This window comes from Symphalangus syndactylus, chromosome 20 (assembly GCF_028878055.3).
Source record: "Symphalangus syndactylus isolate Jambi chromosome 20, NHGRI_mSymSyn1-v2.1_pri, whole genome shotgun sequence".
Classification (NCBI taxonomy): domain Eukaryota; kingdom Metazoa; phylum Chordata; class Mammalia; order Primates; family Hylobatidae; genus Symphalangus; species Symphalangus syndactylus.
The window spans coordinates 67855879-67881608 of record NC_072442.2 but is presented as its reverse complement, the minus strand read 5'-3'; the positions used below and the strand labels follow the sequence as shown (position 1 = coordinate 67881608).

At 46.8% G+C, this 25730-nt stretch overlaps 1 protein-coding gene across 2 annotated transcripts in view; it reads right to left on the bottom strand.

Annotated features, from left to right (window-relative positions):
* Positions 1-23214: 23214 nt before the first annotated feature.
* YWHAE (tyrosine 3-monooxygenase/tryptophan 5-monooxygenase activation protein epsilon) overlaps positions 23215-25730 on the bottom strand; it is a 60378-nt gene continuing 57862 nt past the window's right edge. For both annotated transcript variants that reach the window (XM_055256372.2, XM_055256373.2), the window contains one exon: positions 23215-24183. In XM_055256372.2, the coding sequence (XP_055112347.1) occupies positions 24131-24183 (53 nt within the window). In that variant the 3' untranslated portion in view covers positions 23215-24130. The remainder of the gene's footprint in view (positions 24184-25730) is intronic.

Below are 25730 nucleotides of genomic sequence, written 5' to 3'. Positions count from 1 at the left end.
GATGTACCATATGATCCCATTTTTTTAAAAAAATGCTTGTAAGTTTTTAGACATTTAAAACAAAAATATGCAGTGTTAACAGCTATTATCATAGAATGTTGGGGAAACAGATAATTTTTATTTTCCTTGTATTTTTATTTTTCTATCTGATCCTTTTTTTTTTTTTCTGAGACAGAGTCTCGTTCTTGTTGCCCAGGCTGGAGTGCAATGGCGTGATCTCGGCTCACTGCAACCTCTGCCTCCTGCATTTGAGCAATTCTTCTGCCTCATCCTCCCAAGTAGCTGGGATCATAGGTGCCTGCCACCAAGCCCGGCTCATTTTTGTATTTTTAGTAGAGACGGGGTTTCACCATGTTGGCCAAGCTGGTCCCAAACTCCTGACCTCAGGTGATCCACCCACCTCAGCCTCCCAAAGTGCTGGGATTACAGGCGTGCGACACCGCGCCCGGCCATGATCCGTATTTTCTACAATAAACACATATTGATTTTGTCAGGAAAAAAATGTAATAAAAATGCTTAAATGCTGAACCAGTGGATTGATCCATAAAAATCTGCCATTTTCAACAGAAGATTGCTGGGCGCTTTGGGCTAAAATAAAATTTCATACCATAATCAAAGACATTCAAATAATAACAATATAGATTCTTTCCTGGAATAAACAACTTCTTTAAGGCAAATGTCCACGTTTCCTTGGACTTAAATATTAATCTGATAGAACTCAGCCTAGGAGATGAAATTTAGTTTATGTGAAATTTTTATGAACCAATAAATGGGCTGGATCAAACAGCAGGACCAGAATAGAGTCACAAAGAGGTGTTACAAGACCAAGCATTTACTGTGAATTCTCCATTGCTTTCTTAAAAGGGTATCAACTTGGATGAGGCACTTACCTACCTAGCGTCTACAGCATAGCACCTACACGCCTACACAGTGTCCCGGGTGGGAAGCCGTGCTGGAAGCAGAAAGCGGCTGTGAGAAGGGAAATTAGCAAGACCCTTATCCGAGGTGAGCTGGGAGAGCCACTCTTGGGTTCTCTTTGCATAGGTCACCTTCAGCAGGAAGTTTAAAAGCTGGAACAGTGTTCAGTTAAATATAAATATCAAGTCGTGCTTGATGGGGTTCCAGAGGAGCCAAGGCCCAGACGCCATAGTGACCAACTATGCACCACCGTAAATGCCCGGATATGATCCAATGCACAGGGCTCACGGCTCCATTAATGGTTCAGTGCTCCAATCTCCTACCAGAGTGGAGCTTCTGAAGTGCTCTTGGCTAAACAGAACAGTCTCTATCCATCCATTAAGAAACGTGCTTTCAATACTGATGTTTTCAAAGCAACCTATTTCTCTTGTTAAAAATATAATTCAAGCCGGGCGCGGTGGCTCACGCCTGTAATCCCAGCACTTTGGGAGGCTGAGGCGGGTGGATCACGAGGTCAGGAGATCGAGACCACGGTGAAACCCCGTCTCTACTAAAAATACAAAAAAATTAGCCGGGCGTGGTGGCGGGCGCCTGTAGTCCCAGCTACTCGGAGAGGCTGAGGCAGGAGAATGGCGTGAACCCGGGAGGCGGAGCTTGCAGTGAGCCGAGATCGCGCCACTGCACGCCAGCCTGGGTGACAGAGCAAGACTCCGTCTCAAAAAAAAAAAAAATAATAATTCAAATAATTTAAAAATGCAGTCTGGGCCGGGCACGGTGGCTCACGCTTGAAATCCCAGCACTTTGGGAGGCTGAGGCAAGAGGATCACTTGAGGTCAGGAGCTCCAGACCAGCCTGGCCAACATGGCAAAACCCCATCTCTCCTAAAAATACAAAAATTAGCCTGGCATGGTGGTGCCCACCTGTAGTCCCAGCTACTCGGGAGGCTGAGGCAAGAGAATCACTTGAACCTGGGAGTCAGAGGTTGCAAAGAGCCGAGATTGTGCTACTACTGTACTCCAGCCTGGGCGACAGAGTGAGACTCCATCTCAAAAACAAACAAAAAAGAAAACAGGAAGGACCATTTGGCTAGTGTTATGGGCTGAATATTTGTGTCCCTCTAAAATTCATATGTGGACAGCCAGGCGTGGTGGCTCACGCCTGTAATCCCAGCACTTTGGGAGGCCGAGGCGGGCGGATCACGAGGTCAGGAGATCAAGACCATCCTGGCTAACACGGTGAAACCCCGTCTCTACTAAAAATACAAAAAATTAGCCAGGCGTCGTGGTGGGCACCTGTAGTTCCAGCTACTCCGGAGGCTGAGGCAGGAGAATGGCGTGAACCCAGGAGGCGGAGCTTGCAGTGAGCCGAGATCGTACCACTGCACTCCAGCCTGGGCCACAGAGCAAGACTCCGTCTCAAAAAAAAAAAAAAAAAATCATATGTGGACATCCGAACCTCCAACGTGATGGTATTAGGATGCGCGGCTTTGAGAGATAATTAGGTCAGACAGGTAGAGCCTTCATGAATGACATTAGTGGCTGTTTTTTTTTTTTTTTTTCTGGAGACGGAGTTTTGCTCTTGTTGCCCAGGCTGGAGTGCAGTGGTGTGATCTCGGCTCACCACAACCTCTGCCTCCCAGGTTCGAGCGATTCTCCTGCCTCAGCCTCCTGAGTAGCTGGGATTACAGGCACCTGCCACCATGTCCGGCTAATTTTGTATTTTTAGTAGAGACGGGGTTTCTCCATGTTGGTCAGGTTGGTCTCAAACTCCCAAACTCAGGTGATCCACCCACCTCGGCCTCCCAAAGTGCTGGGATTATAGGCGTGAGCCACTACATCTGGCCAAGCTTAGTGACCTTTTAAGAAGAGACATAGGGGGTTGGGCGCAGTGGCTCACGCCTGTAATTCCAGCACTTTGGGAGGCCAAGGCAGGCAGATCATGAGGTCAGGAGATCGAGACCATCCTGTCTAGCATGGTGAAACCCTGTCTCTACTAAAAATACAAAAACAAAATTAGCCAGGCATCGGCTCGGCGCGGTGGCTCACGCCTGTAATCTCGGCACTTTGGGAAGCCGAGGTGGGCAGATCACAAGGTCAGGAGATCAAGACCATCCTGGCCAACACCGTGAAACCCCATCTCTACTGAAAATACCAAAAAATTAGCCGGGTATGGGGTGGGAGCCTGTAGTCCCAGCTACTTGGGAGGCTGAGACAGGAGAATGGCGTGAACCCGGGAGACAGAGCTTGCAGTGAGCCGAGATCACGCCACTGCACTCCAGCCTGGGGGATACAGCAAGACTCCGTCTCCTCCGTCTCAAAAAAAAGAGACACGAGGCTTGCTCTGTCTGTCTCTGCTGTCTGCCAGGTGGGGACGGAGTGTCCATCTGCAAACCAGGACCCTCAGCCGACGCTAGGTCTGCCCACACCTTCACCTCGGACTTCCCAGCCTCCAGAACGGTGGGAAATAAATGTCGTTGTTTAAACCACCCAGTCTATGGTAATTTGTTATAGTAGCTTGAACTAAGAAAGGTAGGTTTTTGTCTTTGTTTTCTTTTTAAAGTGTACAACACTTTTTAAAGTGTTTTCTTTTTAAAGGCTGGGTGCAGTGGCTCACGCCTGTAATCCCAGCACTTTGGGAGGTCGAGAGGCCGAGGAGGGTGGATCACCTGAGTTTGAGAGTTCGAGACCAGCCTGGCCAACGTGGTGAAACCCCGTCTCTACTAAAAATACAAAAATTAGCCGGGCATGGTGGCGGGTGCCTGTAGTCCCAGCTACTAGGGAGGCTGAGGCAGGAGAATCCCTTGAACCCGGGAGGCGGAGGTTGCAGTGAGCTGAGATCACACCATTGCCCTCCAGCCTGGATGACGGAGTAGGAATCCATCTCAAAAGTAAATAAATGGCACAGTTCAGTGGCATTGTGTACATTCCCATTTGTGCAACTACCACTTCTACGTGGTTTGAAAACGCCTCATGATTCCAAAAGAAATCACCATACCCGTTATGCAGTCCCTCCCGTAGGTTTTAAAACAAGGAGGAAGTGGCTGGGCGTGGGTCTCTGACCCAGTACCCCACAGAGACAGACGGAAGGACTCTGACCCGGTACCCCACAGAGACAGCCGGAAGGACTCTGACCTGGTACCCCACAGAGATAGCTGGAAGGACTCTGATCTAGTACCCCACAGAGACAGCCAGAAGGACTCTGAGCCAGTACCCCACAGAGACCACTGAAAGGACTCTGACCCGGTACCCCACAGAGACTGCTGAAAGGACTCTGACCCAGTACCCCAGAGAGACCACTGGAAGGACTCTGACCCAGTACCCCAGTGGGCCCGCTGGAAGGACTCTGACCCAGTACCCCACAGAGACCACTGGAAGGACTCTGACCCAGTACCCCAGTGGGCCTGCTGGAAGGACTCTGACCCAGTACCCCACAGAGACCACTGGAAGGACTCTGATCTGGTACCCCACAGAGACCACTGGAAGGACTCTGACCCAGTACCCCACAGAGGCAGCCAGAAGGACTCTGATCTGGTACCCCACAGAGACAGCTGGAAGGACTCTGAGCCAGTACCCCACAGAGACAGCTGGAAGGACTCTGAGCCAGTACCCCACAGAGACAGCTGGAAGGACTCTGACCCGGTACCCCACAGAGATAGCTGGAAGGACTCTGATCTGGTAACCCACAGAGACAGCCAGGACTCTGAGCCAGTACCCCACAGAGACCACTGGAAGGACCCTGACCCAGTACCCCACAGAGACCACTGGAAAGACTCTGAGCTGGTACCCCACAGAGATAGCTGGAAGGACTCTGATCCGGTACCCCAGAGAGACCACCAGAAGGACTCAGACCCAGTACCCCACAGAGACCACTGGAAGGACTCTGACCCAGTACCCCACAGACACCACTGGAAGGACTCTGACCCAGTACCCCACAGTTCTAAGGAAGAGGGTTAGTCCACGGAGCTGCAGAGGTGCCTGCTCTGGCTCTGTGGGGTCAGCCAGACGTGACTCAGGACCACCTCTGAAGATGGGCTTTGGGTCCTGAGCTCATGCACACAAGCAAACTGGTGTTAAAACTTGATGGCGTTTGCTTGTATTCCTTTCTCCAGCTACTCCACAACGACTTGATGCAGACAGTGTGCCAGGTGCTGAGGCCACTGCCCCTGGGGGGAGTTATGAGGGGTCAGCCTCTCCTGCCTTTGCCTTCCCATCCCCACCCAGAGAGAAGCAACTCTGGCATGGGGTGGGAGGGCAGGACGTTGGGAGGCGGAGGGAACTCCATAGAGCTTCCCGGGAGACTAGGGAGTGGTGGGGAGGACGGGCCACTGGTGCCAGCCTGTGACTGCTCCCGCCTATGTCCCCTCCCTCACAGCTCCCCTGGGAGTGGCAGCCCCTTGGCTGGTGGGGTGGTGCCCACCAGAAAACCCCAGGCCCAGGGCCTCCTTAGCAGAGACCTCTCTCAGATGCACTGGCAGCTTCAAGGGCCTACGTGGCTCAGTTGGCAGCATCTCAGGGGGGTCCAGTGTGGATCTGAGTGTTTTCCTCAAATGTCCTGGACAGTGAAAGACTCTTGGGAACTCTGCATAACGCAAGAGGCAAAGGGAAGGAGATTCAGTATGACTAAGATTGATTTCATTTTTGGTAGCCCAGTAGGATAGGGGCTCCGAGATGGGTTGAACTGAATTCAGGAGTGACATGACAGTTTCTGCATAAAGTTCACACACGTGATACAGAGATGAACAGCACACGCCACCCAGCTCTCCGGGGACTGGCAGTCTAGTGGAAAACTGCCCGGGCTGCCACATTATTTCTTGAGAACATTCTGAGGAATTTTGTACCATGGTGATCCTTTATTTGATGTTATCTCTACAAGTTCGCAAAGTTTGATACAGCCCATTTTGCAGATAAGAAAACAAAACTCGAGTGATTTCATGACTTTCTTTTTTTTTTTTTTTTTTTTTTTGAGACGGAGTCTCGCTCTGTCGCCCAGGCTGGAGTGCAGTGGCGCAATCTCGGCTCACTGCAAGCTCCACCTCTGGGGTTCATGCCATTCTCCTGCCTCAGCCTCTCCGAGTAGCTGGGACTACAGGCGCCCGCCACCACGCCCGGCTAATTTTTTGTATTTTTAGTAGAGACGGGGTTTCACTGTGGTCTCGATCTCCTGACCTCGTGATCCGCTCGCCTCGGCCTCCCAAAGTGCTGGGATTACAAGCGTGAGCCACCGCGCCCGGCCTTCATGACTTTCTTATAGCCTAAGAGTATCCGATTCAGCCGGGCACAGTGGCTCACACCTGTAATCCCAGCACTTTGGGAGGCTAAGGCAGACACATCACCTGAAGTCAGTAGTTCGAGACCAGCCTGGCCAACATGGCGAAACCCCATCTCTACTAAAAATACAAAGATGAGCCTGGTGTGGCGGCAGGCACCTGTCATCCCAGCTACTCAGGAGGCTGAGGCAGGGGGAATCGCTTGAACCCGGGAGGCAGAGGTTGCAGTGAGCCGAGATCGCGCCACTGCACTCCAGCCTGGATGACAGAGTGAGACTCTGTCTCAAACAACAAAAAAAGCAAATACCACTACCTCAGTAAGTGAACAGAATTGTATTGCGGTGTGTGTGTGTGTGTGAGTTCTGGGGTACCTGTGCAGGAGGTGCGGGTTTGTTACATGGGTAAACATGTGCCATGGTGGTTTGCTGCACAGATCAATCCATCCCGAGTATTAAGCCCAGCATCTATTAGTTATTCTTCCGGATGCTCTCCCTCCCCCGCCCCTCTCCCCGACGGGCCCCAGTGTATGCTGTTCCCCGCCATGTTTCCACGGGTTCTCATCATTTGGTTCCCGATTATAAGTGAGAACATGCAGTATTTGGTTAGTGTGTGTGTTTTTTAAGAGACGGGGTCTTGCTATGTTGTCCAGGATGGTCTTGAACTCCTAGGCTCAAGTAACCCTTCTGCCTTGGCCTCCCACAGTGCTGGAATAACACATATGAGCCGGCCAGGCGTGGTGGCTCATGCCTGTAATCCCAGCACTTTGGGAGGCCAAGGCGGGAGGATCAACTGAGGTCAGGAGTTCAAGACCAGCCTAGCCAATATGGTGAAACCCTGTCTCTACTAAAAATACAAAATTAGCTGGGCGTGGTGGCGCATGCCTGTAATCCCAGCTACTCAGGAGGCTGAGGCAGGAGAATCACTTGAACCCGGGAGGCGGAGGTTGCAGTGAGCCGAGATCGTGCCGCTGAACTCCAGCCTGGGCAACAAGAGCAAAACTGCAGGCCGGGCACGGTGGCTCACGCCTGTAATCCCAGCACTTTGGGAGGCTGAGGCGGGCAGATCACGAGGTCAGGAGATTGAGACCATCCTGGCTGACACAGTGAAACCCTGTCTCTAGTAAAAATAAAAAAAATTAGCCGGGCGTGGTGGCGGGCGCCTGTAGTCCCAGCTACTCGGGAGGCTGAGGCAGGAGAATTGCGTGAACCCGGGAGGCAGAGCTTGCAGTAAGCTGAGATCGCGCCACCGCACTCCAGCCTGGGCGACAGAGCGAGACTCCGTCTCAAAAACAAACAAACAAAAACAGGTGTGAGCCACCATGCTGTTGTGTGTTTTAGGTCTAATGTATGAAGCGAAATGCTGGCCAGCATCTCACGGGTTAACGCACCACCGCACACAGTCACAAACAACAGGGAGCTGCATCATATCCTGGAACAGAGCAATGACAGGTTGTAAGTTGCGAGGAAGATAAGGAGGCAGCTCTGTGCAGGGTGGGCTGAGAGGGGTTACATGAGAGGCAGGGCACCGGCTCAGAGGTGGCTGCCACGGAGTGAGGTCGAAAACAGCAGGCCCCAGCCAGGAGAGCACACAACCAAGGATGGAACAGGAAACGGAGCGGACGTGAGGTCGTGTTCCAGGGTGAAAAACACAAACTGCCATATTCATTTAGTAAAAACTTGCCACTTTTGGGGAAATGATTGTTTTTTGTTTTTTGAGATGGAGTCTCGCCCTAATGCCCAGGCTGGAGTGCAGTAGCGCGATCTCGGCTCACTGCAAACTCCGCCTCCCGGGTTCAAGCGATTCTCCTGCCTCAGCCTCCCGAGTAGCTGGGATTACAGGTGCCCGCCACCACACCCGGCTGATTTTTGTATTTTTAGTAGAGACAGGGTTTTGCCATGTTGGCCAGGCTGGTCTCGATCTCCTGACCTCAGGTGATCTGCCTGCCTCGGCCTCCCAAAGTGCTGGGATTACGGGCGTGAGCCACCGCACCCGGCCACTAGAAGAGTTTTAATACACGTGTTATGGAGTAATGAAATGGTTCACTCTTTTCATCATCAAATCATCTTTTCAAAGTAAACTGCATTTCTAACCGCTTCTTCTTGAGACAATAAATATAAAAACACAGTGCCATCTCATCTTTATTTTGTGCTACTAGAAGATGCTATCCCTTAAAAATGACTGTGTTCCCTAAGAATGTATTAATATAATTTTGGATGCAATGCAAAATACTTTTCATGGCGGTCTTTACCAAACACAAAAAGCACTACTGAAGCTGTGAATGCCGCAAGCTACATATATCCTAGGAGAGAGCGCCCCCTTGTGGGAAGCAGTAACATCAACAGATTCGGACACACCAACAGCTGGCTCCAACGCGGGGAGCACTCAACAAGTCTTGACCCTTCTGTGTTCTGATTTCAACAGCTTTTATTGATTGATTGATTGATTGAGACGGAGTCTCACTCTGTCCCCCAGGCTGGAGTGCTGTGGCGCGATCTTGGCTCACTGCAACGTCCGCTTCCTGGGTTCAAGTGATTCTCCTGCCTCAGCCTCCTGAGTAGCTGGGACTACAGGCGCCCCCCACCAAGCCTGGCTAATTTTTTTAATTTTTAGTAGAGACAGGGGTTTCACCGTGTTAGCCAGGCTGGTCTCAAACTCCTGACCTCGTGATCTGCCCACCTCAGCCTCCCAAAGTGCTGGGATTACAGGCGTCAGCCACCACACCCAGCCCTGCAATTCCTTTTCTAATGAAAAAAGTCATTAGGAGAATAAAATGAATTTGCATGGATAAAGCACTTTCTATAAAAACATCATAAAACATTTGTTACACAAGTAAATGAATTAATAAACATGGAAAACCACATCACACACATACATTCAATAACACCTACTTTCAAAGGTGGTCACGTTCTTTCAAAAATACTGCAGTCCTTCTGTTGTTCGCTCCAGACCCACTTTTATATGACCCAGGACAAAAGAGAAAATTTAAAAACATTTTTGGCAGAGGATACAAAATCAGATTAAGTGACAGACCCTAGTGATACTGAAAATACATAAATTGAGCCACTTCACAATTCTGAATGAACAGAGTGCATAATCCTTTTCATTTTCCTCTAAAAATTATATCTATTAAAAATAGATCAATATTAATGCCTCTCTATTTGGGGCCTATTTACTATGTTTTTCGCCAAAACAACTCAACATTCTGAAACAAACAAAGGATCTTACTTTTCCTTTGTCTATTATCCCTGATATCTTCATTTTCTCCAAGTGGAAGTATTTTCTCCAAGTGGAAGCGATTTAGTATCTGGCACATGGGGTGGGAAAGCTGTTGAAATGGAATGTCTTTCCCTCACAATAGTACATGCAGTCCATCAACCAAAGCCTAAAGAACACTGAAATCAAGCCACAATTTTGAGACAGAGTCTCACTTTGTCACCCGGGCTGGAGTGCAGTAGCATAGTCTCAGCTCACGGCAGCCTTCTCAACCTCCCAGGTTCAAGTGATCCTCCTGCCTCAGCCCCGCAAGTAGCTGGGACTACAGGTGACTGACACCACGCCTGACTAATTTTTGGTATTTTTTTGTAGAGACAGTGTTTCTCCATGTTGCCCAGGCTGGTCTTGACCTCCTGAGCTCAAGCAGTCCACCTGCCTCGGCCTCCCAAAGTGCTGAGATTACAGGTGTGAGCCACCATGCCTTGCCCAAAATATTTAAAATTCAAGTTAGCTGCACAAATACTACAGCTAGACAAAAGAGGCCGGGCACGTTGGCCAGGGGTCACGAGGTCAGGAGTTCAAGACCAGCCTGGCCAATATGGTGAAACCCCGTCTCTACTAAAAATACAAAAATTAGCCAGGCGTGGTGGTGGGTACCTATAATCCCAGCTACTTGGGATGCTGAGACAGGAGAAGCGCTTGAACCCGGGAGGTGGAGGTTGCAGTGAGCTGAGATCGTGTCATTGCACTCCAGCCTGGGTGACAGAGCAAGACTCTGTCTCAAAAAAAAAAAAAAGACAAAAGACAGTCATGCTGTTAAAACAGAAATACTGGCTGAGAGGCAGTGCCACTGTGTGAAGCAGAAACACCACCACCAAGGAAAGCAGAATGGTCTCACCAACAACACACCGGACTCGGGAGACGGATGACCTGACGCCCTGGATTTAACTCTATGCTGCATCATTTCACACCCACTTCACCTTCGACAAGCGTCTCAATACCTAGTTTTGTAAAATGAGACTGATAATTTCTTTTTTTTTTTTTTTTTGAGACGGAGTCTCGCTCTGTCGCCCAGGCTGGAGTGCAGTGGCGCGATCTCGGCTCACTGCAAGCTCCGCCTCCCGGGTTCACACCATTCTCCTGCCTCAGCCTCTCCGAGCAGCTGGGACTACAGGCGCCCGCCATCACACCTGGCTAATTTTTTGTATTTTTAGTAGAGACGGGGTTTCACCGTGGTCTCGATCTCCTGACCTCGTGATCCGCCCGCCTCGGCCTCCCAAAGTGCTGGGATTACAAGCGTGAGCCACCGTGCCCGGCCGAGACTGATAATTTCTATCTTAACCAAAAGATTATTATGAAGCCAAAACAGATAACACATGAAAAAATACTGTGTAAGTTACTATATATCTGTTATCTATCTATAATGTTAGGTGTTATTACTACACCTCATCTCACTAATCATATTCTGCCTTGTATTATACTAACCAGAGTCTCTGCCTTAATTCCCTCGAGCACCGAGATTAGAAACTCCTATAGGGCCATGCTGCTCTTTTTGAGGCAGGAAAATAGGGTCTGCAGTCAGGGAACATAAGGCGGATTCACACTTCAGCTATGACAGGAAACATCCTCTCTGTGGGGCGTAGACCAAGTAAATGACTTTGTAACTTGACTACCTCCTCTCCTTTCACATACGGCGTACCCCAAGTAGACGGTATTTAAACTCACAAAAACTCTGTAACGCAGCCTCTGAGCCCCTGTGCCCGGGCTGCCCCCACACTGTGGAGTGTGCTTTCATTTCCAATAAATCCCTCTTTCCTCCCTTGCTTTGTGTGTGCGTTTTGTCCAGTTCCTTGTTCAAGACGCCAAGAACGGCCAGGCACAGTGGCCCTCACCTGTAATCCCAGCACTTTGGGAGGCCGAGGCAGGTGGGTCACTTGAGGTCAGGAGTTCGAGACCAGTCTGGACAACATGATGAAACCCCATCTCTACTAGAAACACAAAATTATCCAGCTGTGGTGGCGGGCGCCTGTAAGCTACTCGGGAGTCTGAGGCAGGAGAATCACTTGAACCCAGAAGGTGGAGGTTGCAGTGAGCCCAGATTGCACCACTGCACTCCAGCCTGGGCAACAAGAGTGAAACTCCATCTCACAAATAAACAAAAAAAGTGGGCAAAGGACATGAATAGACATTTCTAGAAGAAGATACACAAACAGGCAACAAATATGAAAAAATGCTCAAAATCACTAATCATCAAGGAAATGCAAATTAAATTACCAGAAGGAGATGCCACCTTACTCCTACAAGAATGGTTGTAATTTAAAAGTCAAAAAGCAATAAACGTTGGCTTGGATTTGGTGAAACGAGAACACTTGGCCGGGTGCAGTGGCTCACACCTTTAATCCCCACACTTTGGGAGGCCAAGGAGGGTGGGTCACTTGAGGTGAGGTCAGGAGTTTAAAACCAGCCTGGCCAATCTGGTGAAACACTGTCTCTACTAAAAATAGAAAAATTAGCCAGGTGTGGTGGCACATGCCTATAGTCACAGTTACTAGCGAGGCTGAGGCAGGAGAATCTATTGAACCTGGGAGGTGGAGGCTGCAGTAAGCTGAGATCGCACCACTGCACTCCAGCCTGGGAGACAGCGAGACTCCGTCTCAAAAAAAAAAAAAAAAAAAAAAAAAAGAGTTCGAGACCAGTCTGGCCAATATGGTGAAACCCCGTCTCTAATAAAATACAAAAATTAGCCAGGTGTGGTGGTGTGCGTCCCAGCTACGCAGAAGGCCGAGGCAGGTGATCCACCCGCCTCAGCCTCCCAGAGTGCTGGGATTACAGGCGTGAGCCACCATGCTCAGCCCAGAAAAATAATTTTTAAAAAGGATCAGGGCCAGGCGCAGTGGCTTATGCCTGTAATCTCAACACTTTGGGAGACTGAGGCGGGAGGATCGTTTCAGCCCAGGAGTTTGAGACTAGCCTGGGAGAAACCCCGTCTCTACAAAAAATTAGCTGGGTGTGATGGCGCGCATGTAGTCCTGGCTACTCGAGGGGCTGAGGTGGGAGGATCACTTTAACCGGGGGGGCAGAGGTTGCAGGAGCTGAGACTGCGCCACTGCACTCCAGCCTGAGTAACAGAGTGAGACTCTGCCTCAAAACGAAGAAACAAAAACCACACACACACACACACACACACACAGTTGTACTAGTGGTTCCAGCCAGTGCAAGTGGGCAAGATAAACACATAAAAGAATTAAAACTGTATAGATTCATAGACATGATTGTTTACGTAGAAAACCTGAAGGAATCTACAAGCAAAAGAAAGCAGCCCACTAGAACTAATACGTCCATTTAGCAAGGTTGCAGAATAAAATATAACTAAACAAAAATAAATTATATTTCTTTAAAGTAGCAATGAGCAATCAAAAGAAAAATTTGAAATGTAAAAAGCAAGCATTTGCAGTCACATCAAACATTATTAAATCCTCAGGGGAAGATGTGAGACAATCGTTGACAGACCTGTACACACTGAACAGCACAAAACATTACTTAAATTAAAGAAGGCCCAAACAGGCTGGGCCGCGGTGGCTCACGCCTGTAATCCCAGCACTTTTGGAGTCCGAGGCGGGCGGATCACGAGGTCAGGAGATCAAGACCATCCTGGCTAACATGGTGAAACCCCATCTCTACTAAAAATAGAAAAAATTAGCCGGGCGTGGTGGCCGGCGCCTGTAATCCCAGCTACTTGGGAGGCTGAGACAGGAAAATCGCTTGAACCCAGGAGGCGGAGGTTGCAGTGAGCCGCGATCGCACCACTGCACTCCAGACTGGGCGACAGAGCAAGACTCCATCTCAAAAAAAAAAAAAAGAAAAAAAAAAAGAAAATATAGAGATGGCAAATGGCACATAACAAGATGGTCAATATCAATTCCTAGTCACTAGGAAAATAGGCATTAAAAGTGCAAGATACCACCATAAACCTATCGGAGAGGCGAAATCTCAATGCCGGACTATGCTGAGTGCTGGAGACGGTGTGGAGGAATGGGAGCATTCATACGCTGCTGGTGAAAACGTCAAATGGTACCACCTTGTAAAGCCACTGGATAGTTTCCAAAAAAGTTAAATACACTCCGCCGTGCCATCCAACCATTTCGCCATTTATCCACAAGAAAGGAACGACACACCCGTATAAAGACTTATACACAAATACTTACAGGCACTTTGTCATGGACAAAAACTGGAAACACCCAAATGTCCATCAAATAGGTGAATAAACAAATTGAGGTATATCAAACAATGGAATACGTCTCAGCAATAAAAGGAATGAAAGGAATAAAAGGAATAACCTACTGATATGCACAGCTTGCAGTGAGCCGAGATCGCGCCACTGCACTCCAGCCTGGGAGACAAGGTGAGACTCCATCTCAAAAAAAAAAAAAAAAAAAGTTAATTGCGCCCCAAATCGATTTATAGATTTAATAAAATCATAAGCAAAATCCCAGCAGGTTTCTGTTGTTACTGGTCTGTTACTGAAATCGACAAACTGATTCTTAAATGTACATGGAAATGCAAAAACCAATAAAACCTTGAAGAACGGCAAACCTGGAGGCCTCACGTTACTGAATATTGAATTATTTTAAATCTAGTGTGGCACTGGCATCAGGACAAATAGACCCATGAGAAAATACATTGTGCTAGGTCCATCGGATCTCCATATGGAAAAAATTTTAACATCTCCCTCATACCATGCACAAAATAGATTCTAAATGATTCTAGATCTAGCTATGACAGGCAAACCATTCCTAGAAAATACATAAAAGATTCATGACCTGGCCGGGCGCGGTGCCTCACGCCTGTAATCCCAGCACTTTGGGAGGCCAAGGCAGGCGGATCACCTAAGGTCAGGAGTTCGAGACCAGCCTGGCCAACATAGTGAAACCCCGTCTCTACTAAAAATACAAAATTAGCCAGGTGTGGTGGTGCATGCCTGTAATCCCAGCTACTCGGGAGGCTGAGGCAGGAGAATCGCTTGAACCTGGGAGGTAGAGGTTGCGGTGAGCCGAGATCTTGCCATTGCACTCCAGCTTAGGCAACAAGAGCGAAACTCCGTCTCAAAAAAAAAAAAAAAAAATTAGCCTGGCGTGGGAGTGCACCTGTAATCCCAGCTACTCGGGAGGCTGAGGCAGGAGAATCACTTGAACCTGAGAGGTGGAGGTTACAGTGAGCCGAGATGGCACCACTGCCCTCCAGCCTGGGCATCAGATCGAGACTCTGCCTCAAAAAAAAAAAAGATTTATGATCTTGGAATAGACAAGTATTTTTTAAATAGGACATAGAAAGTGCTTACCTTAAAGGAAAAAGATGGATAAACTGGACTGTATTAACATTAAGGGCTTCTGTTCCTCAAAAGACATCATTAAGAGAATGAAAAAGCAAGGCATGGCATGGGAGAAGACAGTAACAAAAACAACTCCAAAAACATAGTAAATAAAGACCACTTAGAAATCAGTATCAAAATGACATCCCAACAGAAAACCTGGCAAAAAATGTACATGTAACAACAGAGATATCCAAATGTTCAATATACTACAAAGTGTTCAACCTCATTAGTAATCAGAGAAATGCAAACACAATCCAGAATTAAACCTCCTACATACCCACCTACATACCCACCAGCATCACTGTAACTAAAGAGTGATCAGGCTGATATAGTGGCTCACGCCTGTAATCCCAGTGCTCAGAGAGGCTGAGGCTGGAGGATCGCCTGAGACCAGGAGTTCCAGACCAGCCTGGGCCACATAGTGAGACTCCGTCTCTACCAAAAAATAGTAATAAATTAATTAAATTACCCAGGCATGGTGACATGCACTTACAGTCCTAGCTACTCAAGCGGCTGAGGTGGGGCTGGTGGCTCACGCCTGTAATCCCAGCACTTTGGGAGGCCGAGGCAGGCAGATCAACTGAGGTCAGGAGTTCGAGACCAGCCTGGCCATCATGGCTAACCCCGTCTCTACTAAAAACACAAAATTAGCCGGGCGTGGTGGTGGGCGCCTGTAATCCCAGCTACTCGGGAGGCTGAGGCAGGAGAATCACTTCAACCTGGGAGGCAGAGGTTGCAGTGAGCTGAGATCGCGCCACTGCATTCCAGCCTGGGCAACAAGTGCGAAACTCCATCTCAAAAAAAAGAGGCTGAGATGGAAGGATCATTTGAGCCCAGGAGTTTAAGAATGCCATGAACTATTACCATGCTACTGCATGACCACCAGAGTGATAGAGTGAGACCCTGTCTCTTTAGGAAAAACCAAAAAGTGACCATATCCAACATCAGTGAGGATGTGGAGTAGCTGGAACTCTCATACCCAGCTGATAGGACTGTAAAATAGTACAACTCACTTAAAAAACTGTTTTGCAGTTTATCTACCGTTCATCTCTAATGACCCAGTTAATCACTTATAAATGCACACATGTATATACCAAAATACATGTCCAAGAATATTCGTAACATTATTTGTAACATCCAAAACATGAAAATACTCCAATGTCCATCCACAGAACAATGGTATACAATTGCCACAGAATACTACATAGCTATGAAAATACGCTATTATCACAATGACATGGATTCATACTACAAACACGCTGAGAGATAAAACTCCAGAAAATACTGTATGATTCCATTTATACCAAATTCAGAAACTACCAAGACTAACTGAAGTTGATAAAATACTAGTTTCCATTTTGGGAGTGAGAGAGTAAACGCTGAGAGGGGGTCATACCGGGGTCTTACAGGATGCTGGTCCTGTTCTATTTCTTGATGTGGGCGGTGGTTAAATCGCGCATTCCCTTTGTGAAAATGCATTAAGCTGTACACCTTTGGTTTATGTTTTCATGTTACACTTGAGTAAAAGTTTAAAAATACAGCAACAGGCCGGGCGCAGTGGCTCACGCTTGTAATCCCAGCACTTTGGGAGGCCGAGGCGGGCGGATCACGAGGTCAGGAGATCGAGACCATGGTGAAACCCCGTCTCTACTAAAAATACAAAAAAATTAGCCGGGCGTGGTGGCGGGCGCCTGTAGTCCCAGCTACTCGGAGAGGCTGAGACAGGAGAATGGCGTGAACCCGGGAGGCGGAGCTCGTAGTGAGCCGAGATTGTGCCACTGCACTCCAGCCTGGGCGACACAGCAAGACTCCTTCTCAAAAAAAGAAAAAAAAAAATACAGCAACAGCATACAAGAACATTTCTGGGCCGGGCGCGGCAGCTCACGCCTGTAATCCCAGCACTTTGGGAGGCCGAGGCGGGCGGAGCACCTGAGGTTGGGAGTTCGAGACCAGCCTGACCAACATGAAGAAACCCAGTCTCTACTAAAAATGCAAAACATTAGCCGGACGTGGTGGCGCATGCCTGTAATCCCAGCTACTCGGGAGGCTGAGGCAGGAGAATTGCTTGAACCCGGGAGGCGGAGTTTGCGGTGAGCCGAGATCGCGCCATTGCATCCAGCCTGGGCAACAAGAGCGAAACTCTGTCTCAAAAAAAAAAAAAAAAAAAAAAAAAAAATTTCTGTGTATCCTCACCATAACAGGATATAATATAATCACTGCAATTACAGCAGGTGAAATTGACATCTCCTGCTCTGGCTTACATCTCCTTAATGACAAACAAGATAAAACCTCTTATAGGGTTGTTTGTTCCTGGCTTTTTTTTTTTTTTTTTGAGACAGAGTCTCACTTTGTTGCCCAGGTTGGAATGCAGTGGTGCCATCTCAGCTCACTGCAACCTCCGCCTACCACGTTCAAGCGATTCTCTTGCCTCAGCTTCCCCAGTAGCTTGAATTATAGTCGCATGCCACCATGCCCAGCTAACTTTTGTATTTTTAGTAGAGACAGGGTTTTGCCCTGGAATTTTTTTTTTTTTTTTTTTTTTTTGAGACAGAGTCTCACTCTGTCACCCAGGCTGGAGTGCAGTGGCGTGATCTTGGCTCACTTCAAGCTCCGCCACCAGGGTTCAAGCAATTCTCCTGCCTCAGCCTCCCAAGTAGCTGGGACTACAGGCATGTGCCACCACACCCGGCTAATTTTTTGTATTTTTAGTAGAGATGGGGTTTCACTGTGTTAACCAGGATGGTCTCGATCTCCTGACCTAGTGATCCACCCGCCTTGCCCTCCCAAAGTGCAAGGATTACAGAAGTGAGCCACCGCGCCTGGCTGGAATTCTCTTTAAGACAAACTGAATTTCAGAAAACTGCCAAAAAAAACAAAAAAACAAAAAACCTCTGTGGAGGTCAGTGATGTAGCTGGGTAGCATGGCTACAAGTGTGCCAGCTGGTTAGCATGGCTACAGGTGTGCCATTAGTGGAAAAGGTGCCTGAGGCGCTGAAATCAGCCCTGTCCTAGCTCTACAGCACCAGGATTTTAAATGCCAAAGAAAAAATCTTTGTGAAGACCTAGGAACAAGCAGGCACCATGGGGCAGAAGCATGAGCGCCAAAAATCGCCAGGAGTTGCGGCATGACTGGAAAGCGCCTGTGGTGGCTTTCATGAGGGAAGAAAATGCCTGCTCGGGTTGTGTGATTAGACGCTCTTAGACGTTCTTAAGTTCAGTCGTGTGAGAAACAAATGTCGAAAAGCAAGGGATTTAAAAAAAAAATAACAACTTTCCAGCCAGGTGCAGCGAGCGGCTCACGTCTGTAATCCCAGCGCTTTTGGGAGGCTGAGGTGGATGGATTGCTTCAACCCTGGAGTTCGAGACCAGCCTGGGAAACATGGTGAAACCCCGTCTCTACAAAAAAATACAAACATTAGCCAAACACGGTGGTGCCAGCGACGCGGGAGGCTGAAGTAGGAGGACCCTTGGAGCCCAGGATGCTGAGATCAGTGAGCCGTGATAGTGCCACTGCACTGCAGCCTGGGCGATAGAGCAAGACCCTGTCTCACATAAAAATTAAAAAAGAAACTTTGTCTCCTCTTATACACAGCAGGCCGGTTACCTCCAGTCCAGCACAGTGAGCTGGTGCTACAAGGGCTGATCCAGGCTCTGCCCCAAAGCAGGAGCTGAGACCATTTCCTAAAAGGCAGGCCCACTGGAAATGTCTCCACCAAAAGCAGCTACAAACGAAATGTGACCTTCAGGTATTCAGGCTTTGGTTCTCTAGAAAACTGTCACGGCACTGAGGCAACTTGACAACCCATAATCGCTGTTCTCCATGTGTACTGTGGCTCTACTTGTCCAAGGTAAACTATCTTAAATTGGAATGAAGTACTGATCCAATTGGAAAATTTTTTTTTGAAAATTTCCAAATTAAGCTAAATTAAAAAAACAAAAATTGGCCGCATGCGGTGGCTCACGCTTGTAATCCCAGCACTTTGGGAGGCCGAGGCGGGCAGATCACGAGGTCAGGAGATCGAGACCATCCTGGCTAACACGGTGAAACCCCGTTTCTACTAAAAATACAAAAAAATTAGCCGGGCGTGGTCGCGGGCGCCTGTAGTCCCAGCTACTTGGAGAGGCTGAGGCAGGAGAATGGCATGAACCCGGGAGGCGGAGCTTGCAGTGAGACGAGATTGCGCCACTGCACTCCAGCCTGGGTGACAGAGCGAGACTCTGTCTCAAAAAAAAAAAAAAAAAATTGCCAAAACCTTAATCTACAAAATAAACTTTTGGGACAGTAGCCACCTGAGCTCTAAATAATTGTATCATTTATATTTCAATTCTAATACACTGGTGAATATGCATATTGCAGCTTTTCCAAGACACGTATTAATTATAAAACATATACTGATCTTGAAAATGTGTCTAGGCGCGGTGGCTCACGCCTGTAATCCCAGCACTTTGGGAGGCCGAGGCAGGCGGATCACAAGGTCAGGAGATCGAGACCATCCTGGCTAACACAGTGAAACCCCGTCTCTACTAAAAATACAAAAAATTAGCTGGGAGTGGTGGCGGGCGCCCGTAGTCTCAGCTACTCGGGAGGCTGAGGCATAATGGTGTGAACCTGGGAGGCGGAGCTTGCAGTCAGCCAAGATTGCACCACTGCACTCCACCCTGGGTGACAGAGCGAGACTCTCTCTCCAAAAAAAAAAAAAAAAGTTTAAATACTTTAAATGATCACTTTAGAATATATTAATAAGGGGGAATATGGTATTTCAAGAAAATACTGAGTTTTAATGAAGAGCAAAAGGTAGTATGGCCTAATGAGACTCTTCATTGATACAGATGAACTGAATTCTGTATTTGAATCATCAGCCATGCAGCTTTCAGCAAGTTCCTTAACTACTTCCCATTCAGCTTTCCTAGCTGCAAAATGCAGGCTCACCTGATTATTATTGAGCACTTACGTGCTAGATTCCAGACATTGCTTAGTAACGAGCACATTGCCTGGTGCAAAGCTGATACTCAATGTTGGCGAAACTATTATTATTATTATTTTTTTTTGAGACAGAGTCTCGCTCTGTCACTCAGGCTGGAGTGAAGTGCTGCGATCTCGGCTCACTGCAAGCTCCACCTCCTGGGTTCACGCCATTCTCCTGCCTCAGCCTCCCGAGTAGCTGGGACTACAGGTGCCCGCCACCACGCCCGGCTAATTTTTTGTATTTTTAGTAGAGACGGGGTTACACCGTGTTAACCAGGATGGTCTCGATCTCCTGACCTCGTGATCCACCTGCCTTGGCCTCCCAAAGTGCTGGGATTACAGGTGAGAGCCACCGCGCCCGGCCAATATTAGCTAAATATTAACAGTATCAATTACAATCCTACGAACTCAAAACAGGATAAAACAACACAGGGCTTGGTTTTCCTGATCCAGGTTGGATCTGGGAGCATTCCCATTTCCTCTCACAGTGCTCACAAAGGCTTCCTTTAATGACACATTCTAGCGTTTCACCAGTTTTCCATGAACTATTGCTTGTTACAACTTTCAAAAGAACACAGGGTCCACACCTTTATCCCGATTTTTCAGCAAGCCCCACTCTCCTCTATTGTCCTAGGATCAGGAAGCAGCTAATTTGGGGTCTCATTTATAAGGCTCAAGGCATTTGTCCGAGTCAGAGGCCAATTAAATGTCTCCATTTATCCCACCGGTTTCCCCTTCCAGTGATGGAAGTTCATCCCCATCTTCCTATAGGACAGAAATTTAACTTTGCAGACGTGCTGTTCTCGGCACCCACACGGAACACAGCATGTACACAAACCCACTTACTGTCGCTTCTAACATTTTAGGAAACCTTTGGGTTTTCCTTTTCCAAGGCAGCAAAGTACTGAGATTTGTAATTAAAAATACATATTAGCTACACTCAAGTTGTAACTAACTAAAAACTTCTATTTAAGTCAACTGATCTTCAAACGAAACTCAGATCAAGAGCACAAAGTTTGGGTGCAATTCCCTTTCCAGCCCACAAATACAGGAACTGGGAGTGACACCGCCCTCTAAGGCACATTTCTGCAGCTTCCCTGGCTGCCTTTCAATTATTTTTATTTTTATTTTTATTTTTTTGAGACGGAGTTCTGCTCTTACTGCCCAGGCTAGAGTGCAGTGGCACGATCTCGGCTCACTGCAACCTCTGCCTTCCAGTTTCCAGCGATTCTCCTGCCTCAGCCTCCCAAGTCGCTGGGTGTAATTACAGGCGCCCGCCACCATGCCTGGCTAACTTTTTTTTCTTTTTATTAGAGACGGTTTCACCATGTTGTCCAGGCTGTTCTCTAACTGCTGACCTCGTGACCCACCTGCCACAGATTCCGAAAGTGCTGGGATTACAGGCGTGAGCCACCGCGCCCCGGCCTATTTTCGATAAGGATCTTTCCTTTTTTTTTTTGAGAGTGCCTCACTGTGTCGCCCAGGCTGGAATGCGGTGGCCTTATCTCGGCTCATTGCAACCTCTGCCTCCCAGGTTCAAGCGATTCTCCTGCCTCAGCCTCCCGAGTAGCTGGGAGTACAGGCGCGCACCACCACGCCCGGCTAATTTTTGTATTTTTAGTAGAGACGGGGTTTCACCATGTTGGCCAGGATGGTCTCCATCTCTTGACCTCGTGATCCGCCTGCCTCGGCCTCCCAAAGTGCTGGGATTACAGGCCTGAGCCACCAGCGCCCGGCCAGTAAGGATCTTTCTTATAAACCTGTACCAATCACCTCTTTCCTAATTACCTTTATAGGTTTCTCTGGGTGGCAGGTTCTGTTTTTTCGCCTTGCCAAAAATCGCCACACCTCTCGAAAATGATCATGCATCTTGAAACTGCTGACTCAAAGTCTTAAGAAACCCTTTCACAAAGCAAAAATCATGTGAACCAACTTGAGACAGTTAATACCTGGTATTGCCTCATTACAAGATAAAAAAACAGCAGCACCTCCACAAGGCTGTTTCCTAACACCCCCCATCACATGTACTCATCTGAACTCTGCGAGTCCATTCACGCATTAGTGTTCACTGTGGTGGCAGCAAATCCCTGCATCTCATCAGTGTTTTTTTTTTCTTTTTAGATGGAGTCTTGCTGTCTCCCAGGCTAGAGTGTGGTACGATCTCCGCTCACTGCAAGCTCTGCCTCCCAGGTTCACGCCATTCTCCTGCCTCAGCCTCCCGAGTAGCTGGGACTACAGTCTTCTGGCCACCAACCCCAGCTAATTTTTTGTACTTTTAGTAGAGACGGGATGTCACCGTGTTAGCCAGGATGGTCTCGATCTCCTGACTTCGTGATACACCCGCCTCGGCCTCTCAAATTGCAGGGATTACATGTGTGAGCCACCACGCCCAGTTGAGTGGTTTCTTTAAACTCTGCAACAGACTTGACAAATACCTTGGATTTTGACCTTAAGTGTAGCAGGTGTTCTGAAAACAGAGCAAATCAACTCGAAAGCTTCTTGGAGGTTGCACCAAACAGCAGCATATGACTATATTCAACGGTCTCCCTATCTCTCGGAAAAGCAACTCACAAAAACATATTTATTCTCATTGCCAGCACTCACTAAAGATAAACACTACTAGGATATCGCTTATCTGTTCATTTCCTAAATCTCTGCTACTAACACTTAAAGCCGAGAGTAAAAACTTGCAGTCTCAACATCCAATTTTAGAAGACAAGTGTGACAAGGAAGAAGCATTTATCAACTGAAAAATGTTTACTGCCACAGGAAATCTAGAAATGTACCTTCCAGATATATACAAATATTTAAGCAGAAACTGTTGCAAAGGTATTTACTGCAGCACTTGCCCAAAAGGAGCAAACTGGTCTTAACAAAATCAGGTGTACATCAATGTTACACAATCAGAATCAGACACATCTAAATGCCTAACATAAAAAGATCTACAGTAACTAGGTATCTATACACATTGATGTATAAACTGTTTATGGAAAGAAGCTTCTTATACAGAGTGTTTCTGGGAAGGGAGACTGCTATACTGCTGTCTATAATGTACGTATAGATTACTAAGAAAGGACTGAGTAATTCTCCACTACTGCCACTGGCCTCTGGAGGAAGAGGGCACACAGTTTCACCTCTAAGAATTATTATGAGGCATCCAGCCTTACTTGCTTGTACGAAATACTATGCTAGAAAATGATCCATAATTACACCTTGTACTACTCATGTTGTACTTTAATGATTAAAATAAATACCATGTTGCTGCCTGGTCTGGAGGACAAGACACGCCATCAAATAACTCAGTGTTCTTCACAACCAGACTACAGGCAATTTTTTTCCAAAATATACATCTTTGGGAAGCAAACAAATTATTTATGGGAGAAAAAAGGAATATTTCACATTCAGGCAAACATAATACTGTCAGTGTGTTTGGACTAGAGATTTTATTTTAGAAGTATAAAGGATGGAGGCGTGATGATATTTGGCATTTTTAATTTAGGTTTGTTTTATTTAAGTTTAATGTTAATTCCATGCTGTGTTTCAGTAAGAACAATACAGATTCTGTATCTGTGGCTCCAGTCAGATATCCAGTAGTACAAATTAGCTTCAAGTTACACATACTGAACAAAAGAGGTTGAGCGAGCGAAGGAGGGGAGGAGTGAGGGGAAGGAGGTAGGGGGAGGGGGAAGGAGAAGAAAGAATTGAACAGGATTGAACAGGCATGCGGGCTTTTCCACACCACCTTCCACGCTAACCTGCTTCAGTGGGAGAGTAAAGTAGGCAAGAATGAGCAGCCACGGACTGTTGAACTGTTACCAGCACCATGATTTTCAGCAACATTTCAGGAGAGTTTGAAACATTTTTTACGGCGAAACCATTACAACAAAGTCCCTCCCCAAACAACCTTTAACCATTTCAAGCTAACACCCAATTACTTTCAAACACTGGTATAAAATACAGTTTAAACAATTAGAAAAATGAAAACTGATACCACTTATGCCTCTATAGTGTGATTAACCTCTCTCTTAGATGCTTGCATCACCTGTAAGTCTAATGGCTTTCAAATGTCATTTCCATTGCTAATGGTGATCTTACCACATCTGGCACGGAGACAACACAGTAATGCTGAAAAAGCCTCTATGCAGTCCTGTTAGTGTCTTAAAGAACCTAAAAGCTGGGACCAGCAAAATCCACAGAAATTCACTCTTGCCTTTAATAACTTTTGAAAACTGTTTTTAAAAAAAAAAAAAAAAAAACCCAACAGGGCAGGAACCTAAATTCTGAGACCAAATGTAAAAGTCAGATTTGGTGGTTCTCAGTGACAATGGGGAGTTTCCAAGGGGTGGGATGGGGAGGAGGGGGTGGTCAGAGATGGTTTCTCTTGTTGGCTTATGTCTCACTGATTTTCATCTTCCACGTCCTGCAGCACTTCTTTATTCTGCTCTTCACCTGTTAAAAAAAGAAAAAAAGTTAATTATTTCGTATTGACTACATTAGGCTATGGCAGCCACAAACAAAGGTGTCATTCCAAGCATAAAGACTCTTCTATTTGCTACAACTGGTATTAAACACAGGCAAAGGACTTCTATCACCCTTGACACCTGAGATGCCTAAGCCAAGAAGGGATTATGGTCCTGAAAGTATTTATTGGTCAACAGCATGAAAAAAACTGATGCGCAGTACAACTCAATGTTCTTATGCTAAATAAGCTCTTAGAGTATACAGCCAAGGAAACCATCTTACTAAAATGACGTTCAAGCTTTCACATAAATCTTGGGTCAAAATACTCTTTCTCAATAACCTCACCTCTTCAAGAATCAAGAGTATTTTGCAAACTTTTTGTAAAATCTAATTTACCCACAAGCTAATTATCAGAAATGCTTCAAAAAGTTAACTGAGCAATAAACTGTTCCCAAGAAGTTCTATAGTATTTTATTGTGGGGTTCTGCTGTTATAAATATTTCACCTTTTGTATCTTGGCCAGATACACCAAACTATAATCAGATTTTACTTCAGAGTGAAACACAGCATGCTCAAAGTAAATCAGACCACTGAGGTTATTAAAGAATGGCATTTGGACCACTTCACTCATGCTATTTGTCTTTTGCCTTTAAAGAGGGTGATTACCCTAAGGAGTTTCAACTGCACTATGACATGCAATAGAAAGCCAGCCTATTGGTTGGAGGGTCATCTACCTATTAGTATGCATTAAACAAGTCAGCCAAAATAAAGAAGCATGCAGGCTTTTCCCTTAAAAATGATGTAACAGGTAAGTTACATTCGCTTGTACTTTAAAAAAACCACTTACAATTACTACATAGTTAACTAGTTTGAATCAAAATAAATGAAAAATCAACCCAAGAATCATAAATGTTCAAATGACCATCCATTCATAATACTTGTTAAATTATTTAATTAGGATGGACAAGTAACACCAAACTGAAGCATTTACACTGAGTACAGCTTTGAAACAGCCTAAAAGATCTCAAAATGATAAATGTCACAGCATTAAGGTTTCAGTGAAGATAGTCTTAAAATCTCTTCTGTGATGGAAATGCTTGACATTGATGTGTGACTTCAAAAAAACCACTTACAGCCTCAGCAACACAGTGAAGACCTGTCTCTATAAAAAATAAAAATAAGGCCAGGCGCGGTGGCTCACACTTGTAATCCCAGCACTTTGCGAGGCTGAGGCGGGCAGATCACGAGGTCAGAAGATCAAGACCATCCTGGCTAACACGGTGAAACCCCACCTCTACTAAAAATAAAAATAAAAAAAAATAAAAATAAAAAAAAAGCCAGGCGCGGTGGCTCAAGCCTGTAATCCCAGCACTTTGGGAGGCCGAGGCGGGTGGATCACGAGGTCAGGAGATCGAGACCATCCTGGCTAACACGGTGAAACCCCGTCTCTACTAAAAAATACAAAAAAATTAGCCGGGCGTGTTGGCGGGCGCCTGTGGTCCCAGCTACTCGGGAGGCTGGGGCAGGAGAATGGC